At 38.2% G+C, this 22,917-nt stretch overlaps 1 protein-coding gene across 1 annotated transcript in view; it reads right to left on the bottom strand.

Annotated features, from left to right (window-relative positions):
• LOC105529068 (glypican-5) overlaps positions 1 to 22,917 on the bottom strand; it is a gene marked incomplete at its 3' end in the record, with an annotated part of 368,759 nt that overhangs the window by 25,790 nt on the left and 320,052 nt on the right. Inside the window, exon 4 of the mRNA XM_011966121.1 lies at positions 6,247 to 6,380. Coding sequence (XP_011821511.1) covers positions 6,247 to 6,380 — 134 coding nt within the window. The remainder of the gene's footprint in view (positions 1 to 6,246; positions 6,381 to 22,917) is intronic.

Here is a 22,917-nt window from a genome sequence, read left to right as displayed (position 1 = left end):
CTCACTGAAAGCTGCGCCTCCCAGGTTCATGCCATTCTTCTGCCTCAGCCTCCCGAGTAGCTGGGACTACTCTCAAAAAAAAAAAAGAAAAAAAAAAGAAATCTGAAGTAACCTGATGTTAACCAATCAGTTATTTTATTTTATTGTTTCCTATTGTTCTGTTTTCTCGTTTCCACCTTATAAAACCCACTGTCTTGAACTTGCCCAATGGGAGTTTTCATTCCATTTTCTGGAATAGAGGCTTCTCTGATTCATGAATCCCAAATAAAAGCCAATTATATCTACAACTAAATTTGTTGTAATTTTTTCTTTTAACACTATTGTGGATATACAGCTAATTAATAAAACTTAGAAAATATTAATTTATTTTTTACTTCCCTTTTATATGAACTACACAAAGCAGTGGTTTTGTTAATAATTTGGATGTTTTTCTTGCCTATGTTTTTCAGTAATCTTTCCTTTTATTTTAATTAATGGGTTATAGAAGGAAATCCAAACAAGTCAACAACTGTTCTCGGTCATTTATACTTTATCTCATTGGGACATTTAGTCCACAGACCCACCCTGTAGTTATTTCACACTCCTGAATACAGACTTGAACTAGATATACTGACCCATCGCACAATCCCCATACTGAGTCCCCAACTCAGGGAGTGAACACCAAATTGAAATTCCTGAAATTCAGGCCAATATCCCTGATAAACATCGATATGAAAATCCTCAATAAAATACTGGCAATCAAATCCAGCAGCACATCAAAAAGCTTATCTACCACAATTAAGTCACCTTCATCCCTGGGATGCAAGGCTGGTTCAACATATGCAAATCAATAAACATAATCCATCACATAAAAGAACCTATGACAAAAACCACATGATCATCTCAATAGATGCAGAAAAGACCTTCGATAAAATTCAAGATCTCTTCATGTTAAAATCTCTCAATAAACCAGGTATTGATGGATCATATCTCAAAATAATAAGAGCTATTTATGACAAACCCACAGCAAATATCATACTGGATGGGCAAAAGCTAGAAGCATTCCCTTTGAAAACTGGCATAAAACAAGGATGCCCCTTCTCAACACTCTTATTCAACACAGTATTGGAAGTTCTGGCCAGGGCAATCAGAGAAGACAAAGAAATAAAGGGTATTCAGATAGGAAGAGAGGTAGTTAACTTGTCTGTTTCCAGAGGACATGATTCTATACTTAGAAAACCCCATTGTCTCAGCCCAAAACTCCTTAAGCTAATAAGCCATTTCAGCAAAGTCTCAGGATAAAAAAAATCATTGTGCAAAAACCACAGGCATTCCTATACGTCAACAATAGACAAGGAGAGAGCAAAATCATGAATGAAATCCCATTCACAATTGCTACAAAGAGAATAAAACACCTAGGAATACAGCTAACGTGGGATGTGAAGGACCTCTTCAAGGAGAACTACACACCACTGCTCAAGGAAATAAGGGAGGACAAAAACAAATGGAAAAACATTCCATCCTCATGGATATGAAAAATCAATATAGCAAGCCATGCCCAGTGGCTCACTCCTGTAATCCCTGCACTTTGGGAGGCTGAGGTGGGCGGATCACAAGGTCAGGAGTTTGAGACCAGCCTGGCGAACATGGTGACCCCATCTCTACTAAAAATACAAAAATTAGCCAGGTGTGGTGGTGCATGCTGTAATCCCAGCTACTCGGGAGGGTGAGGCAGGAGAATTGCTTGAACCTGGGAGGTGGAGTTTGCAGTAAGCCGAGATTGCACCACTGCACTCCAACCTGGGTGATAGAGTGAGACTTTATCTCAAAAACAAAACAAAACAAAACAAAAATTGTGAAAATGGCCATACTTCCCAAAGTAATTTATAGATTCAATGCTATTCCCATCAAATTACCCTTGACATTCTTCACAGAATTAGAAAAAACTACTTTAAATTTCATATGGAACGAAAAAGAGCCCATATAGCCAAGACAATCTTAAGCAAAAAGAGCAAAACTGGGAGCATCAAACTGCCTGACCTCAAACTATAGTACAAGCAACCAAAACAGCATGGTACTGGTACCAAAACAGATATATAGACCAATGGAACATAGTAGAGACCTCAGAAATCACACCTCAAATCTACAACCATCTGATCTTCACCAAACCTGATAAAAACAAGCAATGGGGAAAAGATTCCCTATTTAATAAAAGGTGTTGGGAAAACTGGCTAGCCATATGCAGAAAACTGAAACTGGACACCTTGCTTACACCCCATATAAAAATTAACTCAAGACAGATTAAAACTTAAATGTAAAACTCCAAACCATAGAAACACTAGAAGAAAACCTAGGCAATATCATTCAGGACATAGGCATGGCCAAAGACTTCATGACAAAAACACCAAAGCAATTGCAACAAAAGCCAAAATTGACAAATGGGATCTAATTAAACTGTAGAGCATCTGCAGAGCAAAAGAAACTATCATCAGAGTGAACAGGCAGCATACAGAATAGGAGAAAATTTCTGCAATCCACCCATATGACAAAGGTCTAATATCCAGAATCTGCAAACTTAAATTTACAAGAAAAAAAAAATCAAAAAGTGGGCAAAGGATATGAACAGACACTTCTCAAGAGAAGACATTTATGCAGCCAACAAACATATGAAAAAAAGCTCAACATCACTGATCATTAGAGAAATACAAATGAAAACCACAGTGAGATACCATCTCACGCCATTCAGAATGGCGATCATTAAAAAGTCAGGAAGCAACAGATGCTGGAGAGGCTATGGAGAAATAGGAACACTTTTACATGGTTGGTGGAAGTGTAAATTAGTTCAACCATTGTGGAAGACAGTGTAGTGATTCCTCAAGGATCTAGAATGAGAAATGCCATTTGACACAGCAATCCCATTACTGGGTATATACCCAAAGGATTATAAATCATTCTACTATAAAGACACACACACACACGTATGTTTATTGCAGCACTATTTACAATAGCAAAGACATGGAACCAATACAAATGTCCATCAATTATAGACTAGATAAAGAAAATGTGGTACATATATACCATGGAATACTATGCAGCCATAAAAAGGAATGATACCATGTCCTTTTCAGGGACATGGGTGAAGCTGGAAGCCATCATCCTCAGCAAACTAACAGGAACAGAAAACCAAACACCACATGTTCTCACTCCTAAGTGGGAATTGAACAATGAGAACACATGGACATAGGCAGGGGAACAACACACACCAGGGTCACTCACGGGGTGTGGGGCAAGGCGAGGGAGAGCATTAGGACAAATAGCTAATGCATGCAGGGCTTAAAACCTAGATGACAGGATGATAGGTGCAGCAAACCACCTTGGCACACATATACCCATTTAACAAACCTACACTTTCTGCACTTTTATCCTGGAACTTAAGGAAAATAAAATAAAGGAAAAGAGAAATAAAATAAACCACCTAAAAGTTGAGCTGAACACAATAAGAAAAAAGAAATTCCTCTCCTGACAAAAATACTAAAATGAAAATGTATCATATACCTGTGGAATTGCTGAGATTAGGGCCACTTCAAAAACATGAAAAAACACAGTGGTGGTGATTCCTAACACCTCGCTACTTACCTCGCCTCTTTGGCTGGTCTGTGCACACTGAGATGGACTTGGAGAAGGTTGGCTTATCATAAACAGAGTCAGAGGGTGACTCCAATTACAGATGTTCCTTTATACGTGGTGACTACTTGGGCAAATCCAAATATGTCCTGATACCTGCTATGCAGCTAATGATTTGGCAAATTATTTTACCTCCTTACCAATTAGTAAGGACAATTGGAAATAATTCACTTTTAGCTGGCAAGGACTCCTTCACTGTTAGACCTCAAAAACTCTCCCAATCCATGGCAAACAGGAGCCTTGATTGTCTGGATACCCTGCAGGACATAATGCTGACAATAAAATATGGATCACTTCATCCCAAATGTCTTAGTAGAAATATGTGTGCCTCTGTGGTGAAAAATATTGACATTTCAAGTGCTTGACAATTCAACAATGTTTCTACATGTGGCCTGGATGTTACTGGGAAATTGTTCTTATATAAAAGGAAAATTTCTGCACCTAAGATAACCTAAAACTCAGGAAGAGATACAATGCTTTTTAGATTCCTTTACATACTAGAAAAAAATCATATTATACATTTTGGTGTGTTGCTCTAGTCCATTCACAGAATAGCCCCAAAGAGCTTTAATATGAAAAAGAAAAGGCTCTGTTGCTTACACATTTGCAAGGTGCTCTGATGGTGAGTCCAGATGACCTTGTTTACTTATTCAGTGGTATCTGAAGTTTCATGGCTGGGTGGGTTAGTTGGTTGTTTGGTTAGTTGCTTTGCAATTGAGCCCTGGTAGAAACACACACTTGGCCATGACCTAGCAAGTGACTGTGCAACCTGAGATTGCCATGATGAACTAAGTACTATTTGATCTGCCAGGCTGTAAGACTAGGCTTAAATAGAAGTAATTACAACTAAATGGAAGTGATCTATTGGAAATCAGGCTCAAGCAGGTAGAGAAAAAACAAGGCACATGAAAAGGCAGCCCAGACTCAGCACCTACTCCTGCTACATGACCCACCTATTTCAATGGAAATTTAGAACATCATGGGGAATAAGAAGTTGATGAGGGATACATAAAATTCAGAATTAGTTTGTAGAGAAACTTGCACAATAAATAGGCAACAAGCAGAAATATAATGCCATGGCAATGAAGCCCCACTAAAGAGTGGAAATAAAAAATAGTGTAAAATTGAAATGCATAAGTGGACTCGTGTACAGTTCCTATGGTTGTTCACTCTGTGTGGCAGGAGACAAGCATGTGATGGATCTACGCTGATTCGTGGACAATGGCTCTAATCATAGCTGGACAGTCAGGGACATCAAAATAATGAGTTTGCAAGATTGGTGACAAGAAGGTCTATTCAGTGGCCAGGATAGATACTTTTAAAAACTTTCATTCGTCTGAGTCCCTTATTGTTCTTGAGCCAGTTTGTAACATTTCACCTGCATTGGTTTCGTTTTGCTAGTGAATAGATGATATCAAAGGTTGGGTTTTGTTTTGTTTTCCAGCTGGGTTGTTTTGGTGGTGAAATACATCGCCTTGAAGGACTTCCAATCTTCTGTAGCTGGGTTTTATTATACAAACACCCTAGACAAAATACACTGATTTCTCAAGTGCAAGAAATGATTGCTGATCATTGTAGGTGTTTAGATAAAAAGAACAGCTACTTTACATGTAAAATAAAACACTAATTCTTTTTAGCTGTAGAAAATAGCCAGCAATAGCCCAGATCTTTATCCCATGCTTACAGCCCATCTGATGAGAGAATGTGGCAATTAGGTGTCCTATCCCAAAAAAGAAAGAAACAGATTTTAGATTACAGAAAGGTTATGTGAAATAACTTTATATATGAAGAGTATTATTAGAAATAATTATTTCATAAATGAATATAAAATTCTGAATTTCAGTCCAATTCAAAAAGTACTGACTTAGAATCTAGTGTTTGCCAGGACATACACTGACTGGTCAACTAAACACACACACAAATAATAATTTCCTCTAGTTTTAAGAGCTTTACCTCTTAAGCATCAATTATCAAGCAAAGGAACGCAAAACAAGGCCTGAATTTAACCTGTGGAATAATGATGGGCATAGTGGTAGAAATGTGAGTTAGCAAACCCTATGGGATGTTTATTATTTTGAATCAACAGATAACCATTTTTAGCATTTCATGTAAAAAGTATGAAAACTTCTTTTTATTAAACTTTTAAAAATATATGTTAAACATTCAGTAATACCTATCACATCAGGTAAATCTATTATCTTTCTGTCTTTCACTCTCCAATACGGTAGCCACTAACCATATTTACAATTTAAAATTAACTAAGATTAAAAATTCAATCCTCAGTCACACTGGCCATATTTTAAGTGCACGACGTCGCATGTGCCCAGGGCCCCCAATATGGCCTTCCATGTTATGTTATTGAAATGTTCCATTATCACAGGAATTTTTCTTGGTCTTATAAGTTGAACCTATCTTCCAAATTAATGGAACAGATGGAGCCAATGAATTTTAAAGTTAATGAATGTTGATCTTTTTTTTCATCCATATTGCATTTTATTCTATTTAATTGAATATGTTCTATTCTGTTGTAAAATTAATGGCTTACTTTCTTTTCTCTTTCTGGTTGTAAAACAAATGTCTTACTTTCTTCTGTTGGCAAGCGTCTCTTCACTGTTCCTTGTAGTGGTCTTCATTCCATGCTTCTCTTTGCTCTGATCAAAAGAACAACGGGGGCTTTGTGTGGGTGTTCTTATGGGGCGGCCACAAATCTTATTTACCTTTTAAATAGAAAACATTAAAAGGCAGTTAGAAATCATGCTCCATCTTTCTGAGAATGTGATGTTTCGTAGAAGTCAAAACAATGACATGTTCTTGCTTTCACCTCAATATTAACCTTTAAAATAATATACAATGTTTGTTAGTTTTTCAAACAGAGGGAAGTAAATTATCTGTATAAAATGGCAATTATGATAAATGGACATCATGGACATTTATGTGGTATGCAGTATACATGTGCAAGATATGCCAAAATCAGATGACTATATTAATAAACTGACTTATTTATGTAATATTACTTTATCAAAATAGATATTATTTATGATTTATATGTATAACTAATCACATACTTGTCCTATGTTAAAATGAAATAATTTGCTATGGAATATGTGGTCCTTTTATAAATGAATTCTAAGGTCAAAAGCAAATATCTTTGTAGTTTTCTTCTTAAGGTCCTTTCTTAGAAATGACAATGAATATTAATATGAAGATCTCCTTTTATAATAGTTCTGCATCTTCTTTCTCAAACTGGTGTGATTTCAGGGTGTTATTACAGTACTTTTAAAAAATAATTTATCCCCATCGAAAACATACTGTTTCTTTAATACTTATCTAGCAAAGATATCTGTATAATTTACATAAGTATCATCGAAAAAATTAAGTAATTACTTGACATGTAAAGCATCAAACAGATTTATATGATACCTCATATAATTGAAAAGGCAGAGTAATATAATTGGAATACGTAAAAGCATTGCCTGGAATCAAGAGACTCTGGTTCTCGTCCTAATTTTTCCTTTCTTCACACTGAGACCTTAAAAACGTAACAGAACCTCTTTGAATGTGATTTCCTAATGCGCACAACGAAGAAGTTAGAATAAATTATTCCAAAGTTCCCTTAAAGTTAGAGATCTCTTTGATTTTCCATGTAATGAGTATTGAAGAAGCTATGTATCCATTTCATTTATTTTACCCATATTTCTTTCACTTTTAGTATTTGCAAAGCACATATATTAAATGTTATAATAGGGAAAATAGGAGTAACTAAAGTTTCTCCTAATAGAGCTTGTAATTTAAGAGGAAAGAAATAAAGGAATCCTTCCGACCATCAAAATGCAAGTTGTATGTGTCAAAAAAGTGCGACTGACAATGGATGTCTGAGAGAGGTGGGATCCTTGCCCGGTGGGGGTGATGGGTGAAGAAGGATATCAGCAAAGACTACCCTGGGAAAGGCTACTACCCATCGGGATGAGACTTGGAGCATCCATTGAACCTGGATATGTTGAGGTTATTTCAGTTCAATCAAATTAAAAATAAATATCTGTTGTACCCTACTATGTTAGATGCTAGAGATACAAATATGAATAAGGCATGGCCTCACGTACACCGTTGGGATGAAAGTTACACAGGTAAAATAGCAATTGTCATATAACATGATAAGAGCAACCCATTACAAGGATGTCAAAACATTGTAACATATGGTTACAGCAACTACACTGTGCATTTGGAACAAGAAGTACGTGCTGTGAGAAATGGGTGTAGCAAGAGGTAAGGCTGGTGTGAAAGACATAAACAAGCCATCGTATGACTTGGAGACTGAGCTAAAGGACTTGTGAGAGCAAATGGAACACAGGCAAAAAGATTCCAAGTGGGGAAAGTGCAGCTTCAGATTTCCACATGAGAAAACTCATCACAGCAGCCGTGCAGACGGAGGGAGAAGAGACGTCCTTCAAAAGGCCCACGGAAAATGTCAGGGCCCGAAGTCGGCAGAGAAGCTGTAAAATGAAAGAAGTGGATTTCAGAGATGCACAGGAGGGACAAGAGTAGCACTTGGAGATGGATTTGATAGAGAATTTTCTCAGAACAAAGAACAGTGATGATGGGCAGAGGAAAAGTCCTCAGAGGGTAGGTGTCAGAAAACATGAGGCTGACATGGACAATTGAAAAAGTTTTGCTTTGCTTGGAAAGGTGGGTTCATGGAAGATAATCATAAAAGGAAATTATATTTAAAGGGTAAGTTAGAGAAAAGATTTTGGAGGGCTTTAAATGCCAGGCTAAGGAGCTTTATTTTTTAGATAAAAGCTCCTGATGGTTGCTCAAAATGTAAAATGCCACAGCTGAGGTTTAGTAAATGCATGAGGCCGCATTGCAGAAGTTGGACTAGAGAGAGAAAACTATTCAAGGCAAGTAAACTGTTAATAGACTCTTCAAGCAGTCCTGAATAAGAAATTTTAATTTTGAACTGCAATAGTGACAGTGTTCATGAGTTACAGATAGAAGAGAGGCAGAGTCAACAGGGCTGGGCAAATGATTGACAGAAGCAAAAGAAGCATAAAGACAAGGTGGTAAAAGACTCAAAGTGAATTTCCACTTTGAAAAGTAGCGATAGTAAAGTATAAATCTATTAGTAAGGTGCTAAATTATTCACAAAAATGGAGGAAAGTATGTTCGCTATAGGTTCATCAACAACTCCTAGTAACAAGAACCCAGGGAAGATGATCTAAGTTGATAGTGTTTTTAAGTGGATAGAGTAAGATTATTTGACCACACCACAGGACAGTTTGAAATAAAGAAGCAAAGAGAAAGGGAAACAGAATCTGCAATCACAATCCAGTATGCCTTGCCATAGGGTTTGAGGCGAGTTATGGAACTTCTATGTATCTTAGTTTTTTCGTCTTTGAAACTCAAGAAAATAAAACTACTTTGAAGTTACGAGTTCAGAGAAATCTTATCTCATCCTGTCCCTCCCTCATCAGACCTCAGATTGTAACTGCTATTGACCATGTTTCCAGGCAAGGCGGACGGAGAGCTGAAAAATACCAGCCTCGCAACACCTTTATCCCCATTATCATCTTTGCAATTATTTTTTCAAATACAAAAGAAAATGCTCTAGCCATAGACTTATAAGATATCTTTGATTGTATCCAAAGATACAAGCATATATAGCTGATTCTAATAAACGCAAGTAAATTTCAAAACCCTTATATTTGTCGACTTGCTATGAGGGAGCTCAACTTCATACTTTATTGAAAAGAAGAGGAAAACCATCTGTTATCAGGACATTACCCTGTCACCTTAGCTCCCTTGAGGTGAGCCAATTTGGGTGGCACCTTTCAATACTAGTACCTTCTTGCTATTGAAAAAACCTTCACACTTATGTTGACAATTTTTCATCTTTGACTTATACTGCAATTTCCTTCTTAATTCTCCTCCCTGGTCTCTACCATTTTCCCCTGCAATCAGTCTGGAGTGTCTTGCAAAAAATTGTTTTCCTCCCTAATGCTTATCTACTCCGGCTTTCAGTTTCTTCCCAGGCTTCCCACTGATTTTCAAGCTTCCATTTCACCTTGAAATGACTCTCTTAGTTGCTCCTAGCCCATATCACTTCCACCGTTCTGATCAAGTTATTTGTTTCAACAACTGCTTGTCAGTTAGCTGACTTTCCCCATTCTCACTGTAATCTTGGCACTACGTGCAAAAGCACAAACTTATCTTTGGAGCCTCCCCCATCTGTGCACTCAGTCTTATTCAAATCTTCAGACTTTCAAAGCTTTTTACAAAAAAACTTTGTAAAGAATAACTTAAATTGTTTATTTTCATTTGATTCACAAAGCAGAGCTTCTGTTTCTTTTTGTTTTTGTTTTCTTTCTTTCTTTTTTTTCCAGACAGGATCTCACTCTGTCGCCCAGGCTGGAGTGTAGTGGCATTATCATGACTCACTGCAGCCTTGGACTTCCTGGCTCAAGCAATCCTCCCACCTTGGCCTCTAGAGTAGCTAGACTATAGGCACAGGCCACCATGCCCGGCTTATTTTTTATCCCTTTTTTTTTTTTTTTTTTTTTTGTAGAGATGGCATCTCACTATGTTGCTTGAGCTGGTCTCAAACTCCTGGCCTCAAGTAATCCTCCTACCTTAGCCTCCCAAAATGCTGGAATTACAGGCGTGAGACACCGTGCCCACCCCAGAATCTCTATTTCTTTTGCAATAGTACTTCCTTAATGTTTAATAATAATAATACAATTTGAAAAGCAAAAATGTTTAAAATATTACAAATTGAAAAGCAAAAAATGCTGAGGTAGTTCAAGTGATTATTAAGCAACCTGGGTTAGTGGAGGAGGCACAGGCTCACTTCACAGTCACTTGTATGTAAAGGTAACTAATTGCTTTCCTTCAGGTCACATCTAGGATGCTTGGTGTTAACAGAGAGGCAGTTAAGAGATTACATAAGGCATGAGTCTGCATGTATGCTTGATAATAATAATGATACATAAAATAAGAAACAAGGTACTTTGTGGACACGTGTGCTGTACTCCCTTACATTAAATAACTCACATTATTATACTAAAAGCTAATTTTAAACTATCCAGAAGAAATAGACTATTGGTAATTTTTTCAGTTATAGCAACAAATTTGAGTTTATTTCTCGTGTTCAATTCCCTTATGATTCTGAGAAATAGTTTCTAAAAGAGCTGGCTGATTTTAGGGGTAAAATCTGTTCCCACAAATCTGGTCTTTGTGTTGGAGAAGCTATTTCTTCAACACAGAGAGAAAGTCCATGATGTTATGATGTTAGTTTTATTCCAAAGAGGACAAATTTAGGAAAGTAGTAAGTTGGCCCAGGTCACTATGGGGGCAGAGGTAATGTACCAGATACATTAGATTTGGATTTGATTTTTCAGACTATTATACTATATTAATAATTAATGGGCAAGGGAACAGAATTATCAAAGCCCTGTTTTAGAAAGATCTGTTATAGTCATTGCAATCAACAAAGACACCATTCCAATAGGTGAGGTAAGAGACTATTGGAATAAACTCAGAACCAGTGAAATAAGAGAGGAAAAGGGGGAGCTCCTTTATGAGTGCAATGAATGGTATTTGACTAGGGCTTGACTCCCTATACAAGACAAGAAAGAAGAAGTTAAAGCTCTTGGTGGTTTTAAACATAGTAATCAGGATGATTACAGAGCCAGACACTGATAGATGGAAGTTAGAAGGTAGAACAAGTTTAGTTTACGGTGTACCTGTTTTTTGGAGGGAGAGATTAATTCTCATTTTGAGCTTTAATTGTGAGGTAATTTCTAAAACACAGCTCTAAATAATAGATTGGAGATCAAAACCAAGTTAATGAATAGAATCGCATGCATAGAGCCAATAGTTAAACCCATGCAAATATATGAAATCATAAAATGTATATAAAATGTAAATGTTAGAAGGAAAATCAGATGCAGGAGAAAGAGAATTCATGTAATATACTGTCCCCATCCCACAAAAAAGGAGGAGGAGAAAAGCTTTTACTATGTTGCTACATTTGTATCAATAGAAATGAAAAAAGTAAATAAAAATAAGTGATTACAGGTCGGGCGCAGTGGCTCACTCCTGTAATCTCAGCACTTTGGGAGGACAAGGTGGGCAGATCACAAGGTCAGGAGATCGAGACCATCTTGGCTAACATGGTGAAACCCCGTCTCTACTAAAACTATAAAAAAAAATTAGCCATGCGTGGTGGCAGGTGCCTGTAGTCCCAGCTACTTGGGAGGCTGAGGCAGGAGAATGGCATGAACCCAGGAAAGGCTCCGTCTCCAAAAAAAAAAAAAAACAAAACAAAACAAAAAAGTGATTACAAAATATTATGCTCTAAAACTATGGAACAACTGCCATCCAAATAGTAGATATGCTACATTCAAGGTACAAATAATTCCATAAGCCAGGTATGGAAAACATATAGAAGTTGTGACCATAACACCACTTTTAAAACACTAGTACATTCTAGCATTGCAACAAGGAATATTTATAGGAGGTTATAAATTATTAAAACTCCATTAAGCACTGCCCCAGTTCTTGGGGAAAACCAAATAAAGCAATGTTAGGTCGAGTAAGAGAGGAAACACATACTATCTCTGCTTGGCAAGGATTAGAGGTATGTTTATGCTATGGTTAGCAAAGAGTAAAGAAGGTCTTCTGTAAAAGTGTTTACTTGAAGGCATGGATCCTTTCCATTTTCCACAAGTTGCTTCTCCATACGGATTTCTGCTAGATATTGTCATAAATTTTCCCATTCTAACTCATATTATATTTTGAATTAAGGAAAAGAATGAGGAAGAGGGAGAGGAAGGGAAAGACGGGGAGAAGCAGAAGCACATTTTAATAATCTCCTATTGACACCACTGTGAACAAAATCTTGATTCCACGTTGCTATTTTTGCATGCCTATATATTAAACCACCAGAGGGCGCTTCTGCATTTCATTCCTATTCATAATTATTAATTAAACTGACTGTGTGGGTGGATTTAAAGCATTTAGTTTAGGACTCTGGAAAATCCAACTTGTAGGCCAAAGTGACAAGTGTTTAGATACAAGAAATCTTCGGAAAAATCTAATCTTTTATGTAAAACCACCAGGCTGAGGCTGCAGTGTCAATGTAGTCAAATAAGAAATGGAAAACCAATCCCTAATTGTAGGCTAATTTGTTCAGACTGAACTGTCTCAAAGTCAGGAATAGAGATACTGAGAATTGACCAAGGATTTCAATTACTTCCCCTTTTTCTCTTTCTGTCTTTTTCTTTCCTTTCTTATTTCCAGTTTTAAAGACTCCTTTGTTTAGAAAGTTCAAAGACTGAAAGCCAAATCAATTTTTGTTCTTGTTTAGCTACAGATGACAATGTCAATCAATACACTGAGCCCTCATTATTGGTATGGCATTATTCTAGTAGATGGGAATAGAGCAAGGAACCTTCTCTCTAGGAGCTTATAGTCTAGTGAGAAAACTAAAATTATGACATTAAATAGACAACTTTAGGTATTAATTAATGTTATTTAGTTAAAAATGCATCATTAGTAGTGGAATGGGGTGGAGTGGGGATAGGGCGCTTCAACCAGGTGGTCAATTGGTTTAAATACTATTTTCTACTTGTTTGGAAAGTAGGATTTAGGTTATGTTCTGAATAACGTTAAGCAGCAGCCATGGGAAGATCACAGGGAAAAGCTTTATATGCAGAGAGAACAACACTAAAATAGAAGAGAAAGAAAGGCCACAGCAACTGAAAAATGCCACATAGTAATGGGGAGCGTAGGGGGACAAGGCAAGAGGCAAACTGGCCAGATCATCGGGTAGTTTCCCACATGCTCTACCAAGGGCTAAGTTTGTGTTCTAAGTGGGCTCTGAAGTAACTGGAGAATTCTGAGCATAGCAGTAACATGATCTCTTTAATGTTTCAAAGAAAATAACACACTGGCTGTCATTTGGAGAGAGGTCTGCACAGGGCATAAGAAAATGGACAAGGGGCCGGACGCAGTGGTTCATGCCTGTAATCACAACACTTTGGGAGGCCGAGGCAGGCAGATCGCATGAGGTCAGGAGGTCGACACTAGCCTGGCCAACACGGTGAAACCCTGTCTCTACTAAAAACACAAAAATTAGCCGGGCACGGTGGTGGTCACCTGTAAGTCCAGCTACTCAGTGGGCTGAGACAGAAGAATCGCTTGAATCTGGGAGGCAAAAGTTGCAGTGAGTTGAGATCACACCATTGCAATCCAGTCTGGGCAACAAGAGTGAAACTCCATCTAAGAAAGGGAAGGGAAGAGAGGGGGAGGGAAGGGGAGGAGAGGGGAGGGAAAGGGAGGGGAGGGAAGGGAAGATGGACAAGATAAAAACAGTAAATCCAGCTATGAAGTTTTGAGTGTGTTTCAGGGAAGAGATGATGCTGCCTTTGCTAAGGGTGATCTGTGAGAACTGAGATCCAGTTGGAACATCTGTCTATCTGGATCTCTCTGTCTATCTATCTGGATCTATTTATTGAAGGAGAAGACAGCAGAACTTGAGGGTGGATTAAACATAGCAAGTGAAAGAAAGATGGATTCATGAATCTCTGGTATCTTTTGTCTGAAGCAACTGGGCACATGAAAGTACATTAAATGAGATAGAGAAGACTAAGGGAAGAGGTTTGGTAAGAAATTAAGTCTCTCTTGGACATATTTGGCTTCCTGTGACAATCACTCTTCCAAGAGGAGCTGTCCAATACGCTGTTAGTTACCTGAACTGAAAGCTCAAGGGAGAGATCAGGCAAGGTACAGAAATGTGGTTTTCAACAGCAGGCAGTTGGATGAGCACAGAGGGAGGACAGTGCTGAAGACTGATTCTTGGGCACTCCAACATTTAGATGTGGAGACCAAAGGAAGTTGAAAACGATTCTGAGATGAAACTCAAGGAGAAATAAGGCAATTTCAGAAGAGTGGGTTATCTCAACCTGCAAATGCAGAAAACTTTTGTTGTTGTTTTTAAAGATGAAATGAATAAATGTTTCAAAAGCTACTGAAAGTTCAAGTAAAATGAAGATGCAAATTAATCATTGGCTCTAATCAGAAGAAGACCATCAGTGATTTGTGGAGAGTGCAGTCTGAGCGCAGAGCCAGGGAAGAAAGCACAGTGATCAGTGGGGGTGCAAGAGATAAAGATAAATAAGAAATACACAACTCATTCACGGAGTTTTGGAGAAAGAAGGCAGATTTATGGGACATAGCCTAGAGAAGGGATGGAATCTAGTGAGATTCTGTTTTGTTTGTTTTTTCGGGCGGAGAGTAGCCATTACCACAAGATTATATTTTTAATGTAGAGACCTCATTTCATATAATTTGATCCAAAATACTTCCATTGCAAAACAAGTGAGACAACATTTTCCATGGTGTGGAAGTGTCAGGGAGACATGTAGTTTAAACACATGACCTGAATTTGAAAGGCCTTTCTTTACAGCATTATCCAAGGCTTATTAGAAGTGTATTCACATGCTTTAAAAGTACTAGATCATCTAAATGGAGATTTGGTAAAGAGAGAAATAAGAGAAAAAAAAATGAAGGAAAAGAGTAAGTACATTGAACATTTTCATAAGATAAAGTGATTTTGGGATTAGAAATAAAGGAGAATACATTTTATTCTAAAACTGGCAAAAACACCCATAAGTCCATCAGCCCTTTCTATATTAGCTGTCTGTTTACTATGAATTTTTACATAGTTATTTTATATTCTTCTTTTTCAATTAAAATTGCATTGCAAAAAGTTTCCTAAACCACTGATCTATTTTGTGAATATCAAGTCAATAACTGAATAAAAATAAAAATAATGGAGTAAGTCAACTGGAATGGTAGGAAATAATGACCATAATGTGAGATATCGGACTTGCAGATTTCAGAGATAGTGCAGGTATTGGTGTTGGATTTGGGAAGGCAGGAGAGAACAAACACACAGGTTGGACTAATGATCTTGGATAATTCAATAGCCTTCAGCTCCTGATGGTCACCGGTATAAACAGGAAAGTAAGGTTTCATAGACTTGATCCCAGCAGTCAGAGCACACAGATTCAAGGATGTGGGGTTGGCTGGAGGGTCTTGGCAGCTTGCACATCTGCCAAGGCAGGTCAAGCCTTTGGCAGCAGTCAGCAGATGCTGACTCACCAGAGCAAACGGGCAACTGCAGATTTTAGAACATGTGCTATTAACCTTAATGAATTCACTTGCAAGCTCTGTCCATCCTTTGATATTTGCAAAATAGACATACTTAATTCACATGCAGCTGTGAGGATTTGGTAAATAGATAAGTAAATAAATAAATAAATGTAGGATTTTTTTTTTCTCTTTAATTGTGTGAAGTATTATCAATAATGGCAATAAAAACTAGAACTAGAACTAAAATACATTTTACTCCCTAATTGCTTATCTTCAAAGAGTTTATAATCTAGTTACGGAGGTAGAATTTCTAAGTATGAAATGAATGACAATTATATAAAGTTAACTTCAGTACAATAGAAACAACATCTCAATAGGGTATAAAGTATGTGCCAAAGAAATGCTCTAAGCCATGATTGGTATAGGAGCCAGAGAAAATCACCAGGAACCAGGGTCATCAGGGAAATCTTTAGATAAAACTTGAATTATTAGTGGAAAGAAAAGAGAAGAATTCTACCCTGAAGGCAAGAGTATGCAGATGAGGGTAGAATTCCAAATTGTGCTATTAATTTGATCATACTCAGGAAAGCTTCATTCAATCACATTTTTACATATGATCTCCAAGAATATATAATAATTTTCCTTATGTGACCATTGAGCTTTGTGACATTTTAAACCCTCATAAGTTAGATAGTACCACAAACTACTAGACTCTTCTTCACCAAGAGAAGGCGGCCAGCTACTACAATATCAATATTGAGGTTGTGAGAAACCACAGAGAAGGGGGAAAAAAGGCCACTGGGAAGCAAGTTTAAGATTAGAGGAAAGTGGTCTGGCACAGTGGCTCACACCTGTAATCCCAGGAATTTGGGAGGCCAAGGCGGGTGGACCACGAGGTCAGGAGATCGAGACCATCCTGACTAACACGGTGAAACCCTGTCTCCACTGAAAAAATACAAAACATTAGCCAGGCGTGGTGGTGGACGCCTGTAGTCCCAGCTATCGGGAGGCTGAGAGAGGAGACTGGCGTGAACCCGGGAGGTGGAGCTTGCAGTGAACCGAGATCGTGCCGCTGCACTCCAGCCTGTGGGATGGAGTGAGACTCCATCTCAAAAAAAAAAAAAAAAGATTAGGGGAAACTGAGAGGCTAAGTAATATCTCTAGACATGTAAAATCAAAATTTGACCATTTCATTTATCAGTGGGTGTAAGAATCCTAAATTGAAAAAGCAAATTTTTAAAAAAATAATAACTAGATAAAAGGAAAATGGAGAATAAATTCAATATGACCCGATTTTCTCTACTACTCCAAAGCTGAAAATGTATGCAGATGCTTTAGAAACAGCACCAGCTAGGGGTTTAAAATGTGCAAGCAGGCCAGGTGCCGTGGCTCAGGCCTATAATCCCAGCACTTTGGGAGGCCGAGGCTGACGGATCACAAGGTCAGGAGTTCGAGACCAGCCTGGCCAATATGGTGAAACCCTGTCTCTACTAAAAATACAAAAATTAGCCGGGCATGGTGGCAGGCGCCTGTAGTCCCAGCTACCGGGGAGGGAGGCTAAGACAGGAAAATCACTTGAACCCCGGAGGTGGAGGTTGCAGTGAGCCGAGATCGCGCCATTGCATTCCAGCCTGGGCAACAAGAGTGAAACTCCGTCTAAAATAAATAAATAAATAAATAAATGTAAATAAAAATAAAATAACAACAACAACAACAACATGTGCAAGCAAAGGCTGTTCTGTTTTCATCAGGTATCTCGCCTTTTCACTTCCCCTCTCCTGCACTGAAATTTCCTTCAGTCAAGAGTGGGCTTTCACTAGCTCTTCTCAGATAGATGTAAGGGTTTCCTTGCTGACTTTCTCTCCAACACTCTCTCAGCTCTAATCCTTCCCTCCAGCTCCCCCGATTAATATTCCTAAAGCACAGTTCTGATCACACTGCTTCTCTGAACCAAAGCCTTTGGTGGTTCTTCCCATCTCCTAATGAAGACAAGCCAAATTGTTTCATGTGAATTTACAGCTGAAGCTGGAAATTTCCCAGCACTCCACTTTGAGCATCCTACGCTTCAGCTAAATTGTGTTACAGTCTCCGGAGTCACCCTGTACTTTTCAGTCTCTACTTTTCTTTTTTTCTCCTTGCCTGTTTCCATTTTTTCAGGTGCGTTTAAAATATCACCTACGAAATTAAATTGCTCTCGATCTCTCAACTTGAGGTTATTTATCAACCTTGCCAGCATTTGGTTTGCAAATCCCCGGTGGGATTTGTCCTATAGCAATGTGGAGTAGAGCACAGGAAGTATTTTGTTTGGCCGTGTTTACAGCTGTTCCCGGTAACTACCAATCCCTCTCCCAGTCCCCAGAACAAAGCTAATAGCCATTTATGCAAATGAATTAATACTTTTGTTCTCAAATACCTCATTTGTTGGAAATAGTCACATGACAATGCAGGAGATGATTTAAATGCTCCTTTCCTAGAGTACTCAAATGTAATATCATGCGTTCCTTCTGATCGCATGGAGACTTTGTAAGTTTTTCTGCCTTTGTCATTCCTCACATCTACTCACCTATATCTAACATTCGTGTGCCATATATTGCACAGTGAGAAAGGCAGTTAAAACAGACTGCTGACTGGAGTTTCAACACATTTGATAGACAAATGCTTATTAAGCAGAATATTTGAAAAACTAACAAAAAGATAACCAAATAAAAAATAAATGAACACAGGATACGAATACCATAAGTCATAGATATAATGCAGATGGCAATAAACATAAAAGCTGACCAATATTTATCTTTGAAATTAAAAATATAATTTCATCCAACCAAACAGAAAAACATTTAAATATTGACAGTATCAATTGTTGGTCAAGGTATGAGAAACCAGATAGTCCCTAACGATACTGTGAGTGTAAATTGGTAAATCCTCTAATGAGTTGGAGGTGGGGTATTGGCTGTTTTTATGATGTTTTTAAGTGGGTACTTTCTACCAGGCAGTAATTCTCATTAACCATGACTAATCTAAAGAAACAACTACACTTAAGAACAACGGGGCGGCCGGGCATGGTGGCACGTGCTTGTGTGCCTGTAATCCCAGATACTCGGGAGGCTGAGGCAGGAGAATGGCGTGAACCTGGGAGGCGGAGCTTGCAGTGAGCCGAGATCGTGCCACTGCACTCCAGCCTGGGCGAAAGAGCGAGACTCTGCCTCAAAAACAAAAAACAAAACAAAACAAAACAAAAAAAAAAAACAAAAAAAACCAAGGAGGCATATACAAGGATGCTGGATGCTCAATAGATCACTTATTTTGAATAATGAAAAATTGAAAACTAATGCCCATCATTCTTCAATGACTATAAAATCAATAGTATGTTATATAGATTTTATGCACTTTGTAATCTTAAAAAAAAAAATCAAGATGGGTCAGGCATGGTGGCTAAGCCTGTAATCCCCACACTTCTGGAATTTGAGGTGGAAGAATCCCTTGAGGTCAGGAGTTGAAGATTAGCCTGGGAAACAGAGTGAGACTTCGTCTCTACAAAAAGTATTTTTTAAAAAAACGAGTTGAGCATGGCGCTGTGCACCTGTAGTCCAGCTACTCAGGTGGCTGAGGTGGGAGGATCACTTGAGCCTGGAAGACTGAAACTATAGTAAGCCCTGTCCAAGCCACTGCACCCTAGTGTGGGTGACACAGAGAGAGAGAGAGAGAGAGAGAGAGAGAGAGAGAGAGAGAGAGAGGGGGGCCCTGTATTTAAAAAAAAAAAAAGTCACGATAATTTATGAGTAAAAAAAAGGAAAAGGATAAGGTATCATGTATGGCGTTTAAATTAAAATACCACATATTTCTATTGTTATAGTTATTTATACACATAAATGAATTTTAAATGTCTGGAAGGGTACATAAGCAATCCCAAATGGTGGGTGCCGACAGGGTAGGGAAAGCACACAGGCCAAGACCCAACCTTCTATAACCTTATCCTCACATTTACAAACACATATATTTACATTTTATTCTTTTTTGTCTGATTTTACCAAATTAGAATTATACTCTATACATCTCCACAACAGATTTTGTCACTTAAATGTCACTTATTTCAAGAATACATCCAGCGATTGGTAGATATATACAAATATGTTTTATAATTTATCTATGTGTACATATAGATATCCACACATATACATACTCATATAATGTTTTATACACAGGATCATACCATACAACCTGGTGAAGTAAGAGGCAGAACTCGTCTTTGGAGGCCAGGTTTGGACACCAGACCAAATCAACAACTAGCTAAAACAGGGATGGGGTGGAAGCAGCTTTCTGTGAGACACCCGTACAGTATGCCATGTCAGTTTACCGTTGCCATGGCAACACCCAGGAGCTGCTGCCTCTTTCCACAGCCATGACCAGATGACCCAGAAATGGCTACCCTTTTCCTAGACATTTCTGCATAGACCACCCCTTAATCTGCATGTAATTAAAAGTAGGTATAAACACGACTTACAGAATTGCCCTGAGCTGCTACTCTCAACACATTGCCTGTGGAGTAGCTCTGCTCTGCAGGGGCAGTCACAGGGCTGGCACACTGCCTGAGCTGTAACACCCCCGGAGCTGGAACACTGCTGCTTCAAAAAAGCTGTTTTCTTCTGCCATGGGTTGACCCTTAAGTTCTCTCCTGGGCAAAGCAAGAAACCGTCCCAGCCTAAGTCCCAGTTTGGGGCTTGCCTGTCCTGCATCACTGGGTTCTCTCTTTTTTTTTTTTTTAATGCCATAGACTTTTCCTATTATTTTGCTTGCTTCTCTAACTCCTACCCTCCCTATTACCTCCACTTACAGCTTGTCCTTCCCAGATAATCAGGTACAGCAAACCATTACACATTCTTTTCTGTTTTCTCCATGTTCACATGTCCATGTACTTTTCACATAACCACATTTACACACATTTTTATATATGTGTATCTATTTCTAAACATAAAAATAGTATATTTAAAATGAAATAATTTACAAAAATAGGGCATTATATGTGCTTCTGTTTGTTTCACTTTCTCAATCTCATAATACAACATCAAAATCTTTTCATATCAATGGACAGAGCTTGAAAGCCTTACCTATGAACCTGGCATAATCCTCCACAGTGTGCGCGTGTGATTGTATCCTAATGTATTCAACCTTCCCCCACTGTTGGATATTTACTTCTTTCCAGTATTGTGATTCGAATGTTGCTGAAAATATAAACAACCTTGTCCAGCATCTTTGAAAACTATTAGTGCTTTTATTTTAATATAATAAAGTCCAAAGAATTTGACTGTTGGGTTAAAATCTATAAAATAACTCCAGGATAACCAAGGAAGGAGGGGAGTTGTTAGTGAGAGAATAGGACTGATAATTTGAAAGGGAGATAAATAGAGTCCTGATGATTATATTAAAGAAATTAATCAAGCCTACCACGGAAGGAATTAGACCCTGAGAAAATCCGGTTACCACTGATTTTTTGAAAGGTTATTCTGAGGCTCTGAGGTTCAGTGGTTATTCTGGTGATGGAATGGGATGGGATAGGGCAGTGGAGGAGAGAGGGAGACTGCATGAGATTACACTAACTAGGACACATCTACCTGCAATCATCTCCCAGCAAGAATATGATTGTTGGCTACATAAAAGAGCAACTCAAATCTATTTGAGACATATTTAGGTTATAAAATCAATAGGAATCAGGATTGGAAATTTGGTGGGAGGTAAAGTAAGTGTCACGGATGATTCTTAGGTTTCTAAGTGGATGTACTAAAGAGTAACCAGGTTCGGGAGACAAGACCATGAGTTCAGTTCTGGATTTCTGGGTTTTAAAGAGTCTTTGTGACATTCTGAGAGAAAGTATCAAGTAGAAAGCTGGTGCTCAGAGATTTCTTGGATACATATAAACAAGGTGGTAATTGAACCTGAGAAATCAATTTCTACCAGGCTGATGTGACAAGGGTCTCTAAAGTGACTCTAGGAATAAACTACTTTTTTATGTCCCAGAAGCCTGAAATCATCAGAGGTAGAGAAGATGAGGGGAAAGGAAAGGATAAAAGATATGACCGCTGTCTACATTCTGTATTATATCAGGAATGATGGAAAATGATGAAAAGAAGATACAGTTAGTATCATCATCTGGCCAAGTCTGACTATTTCGGCATTCGAGAAAGTATTTTAAAGGGCAGTGGGGGACACTTTCTTACTTATTTCAATTTTTCCATAAATATAAACTTGGTGGCTTTGTTTTTAAAATCTTGCCTCCTTGTAGTATAATATGAAGGCTTGTGGTTTATTTGTTTATTTATTTATAACAGAGTCGCTCTCTGTCACCCAGACTGGAGTGCAGTGGCATGATCTCAGCTCACTGCACCCTTCACCTCCCAGGTTCGAGCGATCCTTGCGCCTCAGCCTCCTGAGTAGCTGGAATTACAGGTGTGCACCTCCATGCCCAGCTAATTTTTGTATTTTTAGTACAGCCTGGGTTTCACCATATTTCACAGGCTGGTCTCAAACTCCTGACATTAGGTGATCTCCTCACCTTGGCCTCCCAAAGTGCTGGGATTGCAGGCATGAGCCACCGCACCTGGCCGCTTGTTTTTTATTTTTGTTTGTATTCATCCATCTCTTAGTTTTATCATGATCTCTTTTCTTTTTTCCCCCAACAGGCTTAATAATTCTAAGATGGCGGATTAGTAAACTATGGCCAGGAGTGTCCTTTGTTGGCTCTGAACAGGGTTAGAGTGGTTCTGTGGTACTCCTGATACCTCTTTGTTCTAAGGCTACTCAGCTGATGATCCGTGAATGAAAAAGGCAACAGCAAAGTCAGAGGACACCAGGCAGTGGGGTGGAAATCTTTTCTGTATTATCTTCCGTTCTGGGTTACAGATTTTCCAATGTGAATGAAGGACACTCTATCAGAGATTACTGATGACTGTGATGTGCATTTTAATTACATAGATTATATTGTTTATTGATCAACAAATGATGAAGATATCACATTCTAATCCATATTACATATTATAGATTTTTAAAGTATTTATGAATCATTCATATTTTTACTCAAGTTAGTGAGAAACACCAATATATTCAAAT

This window comes from Mandrillus leucophaeus, unplaced genomic scaffold, assembly GCF_000951045.1.
Source record: "Mandrillus leucophaeus isolate KB7577 unplaced genomic scaffold, Mleu.le_1.0 Scaffold746, whole genome shotgun sequence".
In the NCBI taxonomy this organism is placed as follows: domain Eukaryota; kingdom Metazoa; phylum Chordata; class Mammalia; order Primates; family Cercopithecidae; genus Mandrillus; species Mandrillus leucophaeus.
The sequence above is the reverse complement of the archived record's forward strand: the minus strand, read 5'-3'. Positions and strand labels throughout refer to the sequence as shown.